This window comes from Theropithecus gelada, chromosome 16 (genome assembly GCF_003255815.1).
Source record: "Theropithecus gelada isolate Dixy chromosome 16, Tgel_1.0, whole genome shotgun sequence".
NCBI lineage: Eukaryota > Metazoa > Chordata > Mammalia > Primates > Cercopithecidae > Theropithecus > Theropithecus gelada.
The window spans coordinates 61,236,670-61,245,494 of NC_037684.1; the positions used below are offsets into that span (position 1 = coordinate 61,236,670).

An 8,825-nucleotide genomic window follows, 5' to 3' on the forward strand; every position below is an offset into this window, starting at 1 on the left:
TTCCTCCTGAGATGTATGAGGAGCCATTGGTGAATTTATTTATTTATTTATTTAGAGACAGAATTTCGCTCTTTCACCCAGGCTGGAGTGAGGTGGCGTGATCTCAGCTCACTGCAACCTATACCCCCAGGGTTCAAGCGATTCTCCTAACTCAGCCTCCCTAGTAGCTGGGATTACAGGCACCCGCCACCACACCCGGCTAATTTTGTGTATTTTTAGTAGAGACGGGTTTTTGCCATGTTGGCCAGGCTGGTCTCAAACTCCTGACCTCAGGTGATCCACCCGCCTTGGCCTCCCAAACTTCTAGGATTACAGGTGTGAGCCCACTGGTGAATTTCTTTCTTTCTTTCTTTCTTTCTTTTTTTTTTTTTGAGACGGAGTCTCGCTTTGTCGCCCAGGCTGGAGTGTAGTGGCGCTATCTCGGCTCACTGCAAGCTCCGCCTCCCGGGTTCACGCCATTCTCCTGCCTCAGCCTCCGGAGTAGCTGGGACTACAGGCGCCCACCACCATGCCCAACTAATTTTTTGTATTTTTAGTAGAGACAGGGTTTCACCATGTTAGCCAGGATGGTCTCCATCTCCTGACCTCGTGATCTGCCTGCCTCAGACTCCCAAAGTGCTGGGATTACAGGCATGAGCCACCGCACCCGGCCTCATTGGTGAATTTCAAGCAATGGAAGGATATGAGCAAATGTGAAGATCTGAAAGACCACTCCAGTGGAGAATAAAGAGAAGAAAGGGAATTGGGAACTGGGGAGACCAGCAAGGAGGCTGTTGCAGGGAAGCAGTAGTGAGAAGATGGTGCCCTGGGTGGGGCATCGTGGCTCATGCCTGTACTTCCAGCACTTTGGGAAGCCGAGGTGGGAGGATCGCTTGAGCCCAGGAGTTTGAGACCAGCCTATGCAACAAAGGGAGACCCTGTCTCTAGAAAAAAAAAAATTAAATCAGCCAGGTGTGGTGGTGCACGCCTGTAATCCCAACTTCTTGGGAGGCTGAAGCGGGAGGATCCCTTGGGTCCAGGAGTTTGTTGTTGAGTGAGCCATGATTGCGCCACTCCATTCCAGCCTGGGAGACAGAGCAAGGGAGACCAGCCTGGCCAACATGGTGAAACCCTGTCTCTACTAAAGATACGAAAAATTAGCCGGGCATGGTGGTATGCACCTGTAATCCCAGCTACTCAGGAGGCTGAGGCAGAAGAATCGCTTGAACCCAGGAGGCAGAGGTTGCAGTGAGCCAAGATGGTGCCATTGCACTCCAGCCTGGGTGACAGGGCAAGACTCCATCTCAAAAAAAGGAAAAAAAGAAGAAGAAGGAGGAGGAGGAGAAAAAGAAGAGAAAGAAAAAAGAAGAACAAGAAAGAAGAAGAAAGGAGGAAAAGGAGGAGGAAGAAGAGGAGGAGGAGGAAGAAACAACAACAACCTTGGACTAGGAATGCTGGCAGGATGGTGTGGATGGAGAGTAGATTTGAGAGAGATGGGAGATAAAATCAGCAGGACTTGGTGATGGGGGATGAAAGACGGGAGACATTATAGATGACTATTAGGGATTGTGTCTGTGTTGATTGAATGGTTAGGTAAATGAGTGGATGATGGTGCCATTCACCAGGTTAAGCAACACAGAAGGAGAAGCCATTTGGAGAGAAATGATGACTTCAGCTTTGAACATACTGTTTTGGTGTCTGTGGGACATCCAAGTAGAGATGTCCAGAAGGCAGCTGTACATATGTGCTTGTGTCTCAGGAGAAGGGTCTGGACTAGAGACACAGATTTGAGAGTCATTAGGTTGCAGGTGGTGGTTGAAGGCAAGGGAATGGATGAGGATAATCTCAGGTGGTTGCATAGCATAAGGAAAGAAGAGAAGGTCGGGCACGGTGGCTCCTGCCTCTAATCCCAGCACTTCGGGAGGCCAATGTGGGTGGATCACTGGAGGTCAGGAGTTCAAGACCAGGCTGACCAACATGGTGAAACCCCATCTCTACTAAAAATACAAAAATTAGCTGGGCATTGTGGTGCATGCCTGTAATCCTGGCTACTTGGGAGGCTGAGGCAGGAGAATTGCTTGAACCCGAGAGGCAGAGGCTGCAGTGAGCCAAGATCATGCCACTGCATTCCAGCCTGGGCGACAGAGCAAGACTCTGTCTCAAAAAAAAGGGAAAGAAGAGATCCTAAGCACAAACTCTGGGGGCAGGTGAATTGTTCAGGAAAGGCACAGGAAGGGGAATCTGTGAAGGAGACTGAGAAGGCCCAACCAAACAGGTAAGAAGAAAACCAAGAAAATCACAGGGTCATGTGTCACAGAGAGACCAAAAGGAGAATCCCAAGGGCTGAGTGGCCATGGGTATGTGGGCTGCTGAAATAAAGTAAGATCACAGTGGAGAAGTGTCCCGTGGACGTAGAGAAGGGAGGGCATTAAAGACCTTGGTAAGAACTGAGTCAATGGAGTAGCAGGGGAAAGAAATCAGCATAGGCCGGGCGCGGTGGCTCAAGCCTGTAATCCCAGCACTTTGGGAGGCCGAGACGGGCGGATCACGAGGTTAGGAGATCGAGACCATCCTGGCTAACACAGTGAAACCCCGTCTCTACTAAAAAATACAAAAAACTAGCCGGGCGAGGTGGTGGGCGCCTGTAGTCCCAGCTACTCGGGAGGCTGAGGCAGGAGAATGGCATAAACCCGGGAGGCGGAGCTTGCAGTGAGCTGAGATCCGGCCACTGCACTCCAGCCTGGGTGACAGAGTGAGACTCCGTCTCAAAAAAAAAAAAAAAAAAAAAAAAAAAAAATAAAAGTAGGCAACTCAGGCCGAGGTGGGCAGATCACGAGGTCAGGAGATGAAGACCATCCTGGCAAACACGGTGAAACCCCGTCTCTACTAAAAAAAATACAAAAAATTAGCCAGGCGTGGTGGCGGGCGCCGGTAGTCCCAGCTACTCGGGAGGCTGAGGCAGGAGAATGGCGTGAACCTGAGAGGCGGAGGTTGCAGTGAGCCGAGATGGTGCCACTGCACTTCAGCCTGGGCCACAGAGTGAGACTCCATCTCAAAAAAAAAAAAAAAAGTAGGCAATTCCCAGAATGCAGCTGTGAAGAGGAAGAGAAGGTGGCATCTGGAGAGGTTTTTTTGTTTTTAAGATGGAGTTTCGCTCTTGTCACCCAGGCTGGAGTACAATGGCACCATCTCGGCTCACCGCAACCTCCTTCCACTTCCCGGGTTCAAGTGATTCTCCTGCCTCAGCCTCCTGAGGAGCTGGAATTACAGGCATGTGCCACCACACCTGGCTAATGCATTTTTAGTAGAGACAGGGTTTCCCCATGTTGGTCAGGCTGGTCTCGAACTCCCAACCTCAGGTGATCCACCCACCTCAGCCTCCCAAAGCTATGGGATTACAGGCGTGAGCCACTGTGCCTGGCCCTGGAGAGGTTTTTAAAAGATGGCAGAAGGCTGTTTGGAGGAGTCCACCCCCATCTCCCCTGTGTAAAAGGAAAGCGGAAGAGAGAACCACAAAGGCGGCTTGGGGGAAAGCCGTGGAGTGAGGCGATAAGGGCTTGTGTCCAAGGGATTCCTGGTCACTGGAATCCCTATCAGGCCTGCATTTCCTCCTCACCCCCATCCCCTTTCTTGCCACTGGCTTAGTCCTCCATGGGGCTAGAAGAGAGAAGGACTGAGTTGAGTGGCACCTCAGAAGACGCTATGTGCCTTCGGAGGTCTTTCTGCCTGCCTGTAAGCCGGGGTTGGTGCTGGGGCAGGAGAGGGGTTGGAGGGAGGGGAAAGAGGGCCTGGAGCTAGTAGTTTAAGCTCTGCAGGCAAGGGTGGGAGAGGGGAGTAGGGAGGACAGGAGGTGTGAACGCTGTTTCTGGAAGCGAAGCTGCAGGGGGAAGGGGACTGGGACCTGGGGGAATGCTTCCAGGGGCTGCAGGGGGGTCCACTCAAGGCCCCCTTGCCCACAGGTCCTCATGCCTCTCCTCCTCTTGCTGCTCCTGCTGCCAAGCCCCTTACGTCCCCACCCCATCTGTGAGGTCTCCAAAGTGGCCAGCCACCTAGAAGTGAACTGTGACAAGAGCAATCTGACAGCGCTGCCTCCAGACCTGCCAAAAGACATGACAATCCTCCAGTTGGGGGAGAACCTCCTGTACACCTTCTCCCTGGCATCCCTGGTGCCTTTCACTCGCCTCACTCAGCTGTACTTAGATAAGTGCGAGCTCACCAAGCTCCAGGTCGATGGGACACTGCCAGTGCTGGGGACCCTGGATCTATCCCACAATAAGCTGCAAAGCCTGCCCTTGCTAGGGAAGTCACTGCCTGCTCTCACCATCCTGGACGTCTCCTTCAACCAGCTGACCTCGCTGCCTCTTGGTGCCCTGCATGGTCTTGGCAAACTCCAAGAGCTCTACCTGAAAGGCAATGAGCTGAAGACCCTGCCCCCAGGGCTCCTGACGCCCACACCCAAGCTGGAGAAGCTCAGTCTGGCTAACAACCACTTGACCCAGCTCCCCGCCGGGCTCCTGGATGGGCTGGGGAATCTCGACACCCTTCTCCTCCAAGAGAACTCGCTGTATACGATACCAAAGGGCTTTTTTGGGTCCCACCTCCTGCCTTTTGCTTTTCTCCATGGGAACCCCTGGTTATGCAACTGTGAGATCCTCTATTTTCGTCGCTGGCTGCAGGACAATGCCGATAATGTCTACGTGTGGAAGCAAGGTGTGGACGTCAAGGCCATGACCTCTAACGTGGCCAGTGTGCAGTGTGACAATTCAGACAAGACTCCTGTCTACAAATACCCGGGAAAGGGATGCCCCACCCTTGGTGATGAAGATGACCCAGGCCTATATGATGACTACACAGACGAGGACACTGAGGGTGATGAGGTGCGTGCCACAAGGACTGTGGTCAAGTTCTCCACCAAAGCCCATACGACTCCCTGGGGTCTGTTCCACTCATGGTCTGCTGCTTCTCTAGACGGTCAAACGCCCTCCTCCTTGCATCCAACACAAGAATCCACTAAGGAGCAGACCACATTCCCACCCAGATGGACCCCAGATTTCACACTTCACACGGGATCTGCCACATTCTCCAAACCTCCAAAATCCACTACTGAACTGACCCCAAGCCTGACCACCTCAGAGCCCACCCCAAGCCCAACTACCCCGGAGCCCGCCCCAGAGCCCACCCCAAGCCCGACCACCCCTGAGCCCACCCCAAGCCCAACCACCCAGGAGCCCACCCCAAGCCTGATCACCCCGGAGCCCACTCCAAGTCAGACCACCTCAGAGCCCACCCCAAGCCCAACCACCCAGGAGCCCACCCCAGAGCCTGCCCCAAGCCTGACCACCCCAGAGCCTGCCCCAAGCCCGACCACCCCAGAGCCCACCCCAAGTCAGACCACCTCAGAGCCCTCCCCAAGCCCAACTACCCTGGAGCCCACCCCAAGCCCGACCACCCCAGAGCCCACCCCAACTCAGACCACCCCAGAGCCCACCCCAAGCCCGACCACCCCAGAGCTGGCCACAAGCCCGACCATCCCGGAGTCTGCCACAAGCCTGATCACTCCAAAAAGCATCATATTTTTGACTACCACAAAACCCGTATCACTCTTAGAATCCACCAAAAAAAACATCCCTGAATTTGATCAGCAACCAAAGCTCCGTGGGGTGCTCCAAGGGCATTTCGAGAGCTACAGAAATGACCCTTTTCTCCACCCCGACTTTTGCTGCCTCCTCCCCCTGGGCTTCTATGTCTTGGGTCTCCTCTGGCTGCTCTTTGCCTCTGTGGTCCTCATCCTGATGCTGACCTGGGTCAGGCATGTGAAACCACAGGCCCTGGACTCTGGCCAAGGTGCTCCTCTGGCCACAGCCACACAAACCACACATCTGGAGCTGCAGAGGGTACGGCAAGTGACGGTGCCCCGGGCCTGGCTTCTCTTCCTTCGAGGCTCACTCCCCACTTTCCGCTCCAGCCTCTTCCTGTGGGTACGGCCTAATGGCCGTGTGGGGCCTCTAGTGGCAGGAAGGAGGCCCTCAGCTCTGAGTCAGGGTCGTGGTCAGGACCTGCTGGGCACAGTGAGCATTAGGTACTCTGGCCACAGCCTCTGAGGGTGGGAGGCTTGTGGACCTTGAGAGAGCAGCCTATGGGCTCTCCTATCGAATCTAGTTGGGGGTTGGGGGGATAAGGAACACAGAGTCATGGGGGAGGGGTCTTAATTCCTTTTTCTGTATCAGAAGCCCTCTCTTCGCACCACAGGCACACAACTTCAGTCCCAGCAAAGCAGAAGGGGTAATGACATGGAGTTGGGTGGGTCACAGGACAAAGCTCCTGATGCTGCATGGGGCGCTGCCAGACCTCACGGTGAATAATTTTGGCGGAATACAGCATGGTTCCCACGTGCATCTATGCACAGAAGAAAATCTGGAAAGTGATTTATCAGGATGTGAGCACTCATTGTGTCTGGATGTTACAAATATGGGTGGTTTTATTTTCTTTTTCCCTGTTTAGCATTTTCTAGTTTTCCACTATTATTGTATATTATCTGTATATTAAAAAATAATTTTAGGATTGGGAGTGATGGCTCATGCCTGTAATCCCGGCACTTTGGAGGCCAAGATGGGTAGATCGCCAGAGGTCAGGAGTTTGAGACCAGCCTGGCAAACATGGTGAAACCCGGTCTCTACTAAAAATACAAAAATTAGCCAGGCATGGTGGTGCACACCTGTAATCCCAGCTACTCGGGAGGCTGGGGCAGGAGAATCGCTTGAACCTGGGAGGTGGAAGTTGCAGAGAGCCAAGATTGTGCCACTGAACTCCAGCCTGGGTAACAGAGTGAGGCTCCATCTAAAAAAAAAAAAAAAGCCTTTTGGCTGGGTGCAGGGACTCACACCTGTAATTCCACACTCTGGAAGGCTGAGGCTGGTGGGTTGCTTGGACCCAGGAGTTTGACACCAGGCTTGGCAACATGGCAAAACCTGATCTCTACAAAAAATACAAAATGTCAGCCAGGTGTGGTGGTGTGTGCCTGTGGTCCCAGGTACCTGGGTGGCTGAGGAGGGAGGATCACCTGAGCCTGGGAGACGGAGGCTGCAGTGAGCCCCGACTGTGCCACTGTACTCCAGCCTGGGTGACAGAGTGAGAGCCTGTCTCAAAACAACTTGGTTTCTTTTGGTGAAGAGTGGCTGGGGCACCTGTCATGAGAATTCACGAGGCTCCAACTGCCCCTACACTGGTCACAACTTATCCAATAGACCTTCAGTTATAGCCTGCACTTCCCCTGCCTGGGGTGCCTCCTTCTATCCTCCAGGGCTGGCCACCCACCAGGCCACCCTAGGCATCAGATCCAGCTCAAAAATTGTCATCTTCCTGGAGTTTAACGACAACTGCTGATACCCACCTGGCAGCAGCCTGCAGTACTAGGGGCAAAGGTGGGTGCCTGCTTTGCACCTGCAGTCTCAGAAGTGCAGCTCTCACTGCCCAGGTCAGCAGGACAGCAAGGGGTGGGCCCTGCAGCTTGCACCATTTGGTGAGTGTGACTGAATAGTCTTGGGTTTCCTGCTTTCAGGCTGGGACACAGGCAAACGGAACCCCATTTTTCTCATAAATCCTGCCATTCCCTAAACACACTGGTGTGGCTTCCTCTCCTGCCTTGTCTCCAGCCCAATCCAGGGCTTGGGGCCCAGAGAATGGGACCATGGAGACCCCCATCCCCCTCCAGATGGTCCCGGAAGATCTCCCAAACCTGAAAGTCTGACTGCATCTCTCCCCAGGTGGAGGACCAACTCCTGAGCTTGGCAGTCGGGGATTGCCACGCACTGACCCCATCTGACAGTCCAGCTTCATCTCAAGGCAGATCACAGCCTGTGCTCCAACTATCACAAGCCTATAGATCACCTGCTCCCCAACAGTTTTACTCTGGGCCTTTGCCCTCAGTCCAGCCAGGTGTGCTGTCCTTGCCCCCTCCCCAGCCAGTATAACCACTCAGTGTGCAAGTCACTTCTCCCAGGTAAGGTCAGGTGCTTTCCAGGTTACCCTGCAACACTATTGCTACACTCAGTTTCCCAGCTGCTCCTGTATAATCTTGCCTTCTGGACTGGAAACTCCTTAAGGACAAGGTCTAGGCTTCAAGTATCTCACAATAGCCACTAAGGCCCAGGACAGAGTGTACACAGAGGCAGCAGCAGGGGTGCCACGATGCTGAGCTCCACCTCTTCTGCTGATGAGGCTCTGCCAAAGGGACAGCTCCCACCTGCTGCCTGCCTGTCCCCTAGCCTGGCCAGCACTCCTCAGTTTGACCTTCCCAAGTTCTTTTATGCCCCGAAGAGGTTTTAAGGCTCCTTGAGGGCTGGCCTGGGAATCACACATCTTCTAAAGAAATGGATAAGGTTCTCACTCTCCCCAGCCAAGGACGCGGATCAGGTCTCTGGCCAGCATCCCCCTTTCCTCAAGCTTCCAGTGCCCACCCACTTAAGCCCTGGCCCTCCACCCGCACTGCCTCCACCCCACAATGGTCTTCCTCTCTTAGAGTCTCTTTAACTCCTCCCTCTTTAGGCTGCAGAAGCAGTCATCAGACCGAGGGGCTTTTCCTGGGGATTATGTGAAATGATCTGTGCGTCTGTGGCATTCTTGGGCAAGTGGCTGGAGGAAACACACCGGGCCTGGGATTTGAGTTTTTCTAGCCCTGTCAGCTGCTGTGGCATGACAGATTTACACAGCATTTGCATAAAACCAGCGGCTGTTTTTTCTTTAACAATTTTTCTTAAAAACTCCAGTTCCTATTCTCCAGGGGCACCAGCTTCTTTGTCTAGTCTCCTCCCCTCTCCTAGCCACCCCCCAGACTCTCCAGATTTGGG

The 8,825-nt window shown here is 53.6% G+C and overlaps 1 protein-coding gene across 1 annotated transcript; it reads left to right on the forward strand.

Moving 5' to 3' along the window:
* The first annotated feature begins 3,626 nt into the window (after positions 1–3,626).
* Positions 3,627–6,546, forward strand: GP1BA (glycoprotein Ib platelet subunit alpha). Its single transcript, XM_025361280.1, has 2 exons — positions 3,627–3,711; positions 3,939–6,546. Exons 1-2 carry the CDS (start codon positions 3,631–3,633, stop codon positions 6,078–6,080), a joined length of 2,223 nt encoding a protein of 740 aa, XP_025217065.1. The 5' UTR covers positions 3,627–3,630; the 3' UTR covers positions 6,081–6,546.
* The last annotated feature ends 2,279 nt before the right edge of the window (positions 6,547–8,825 follow it).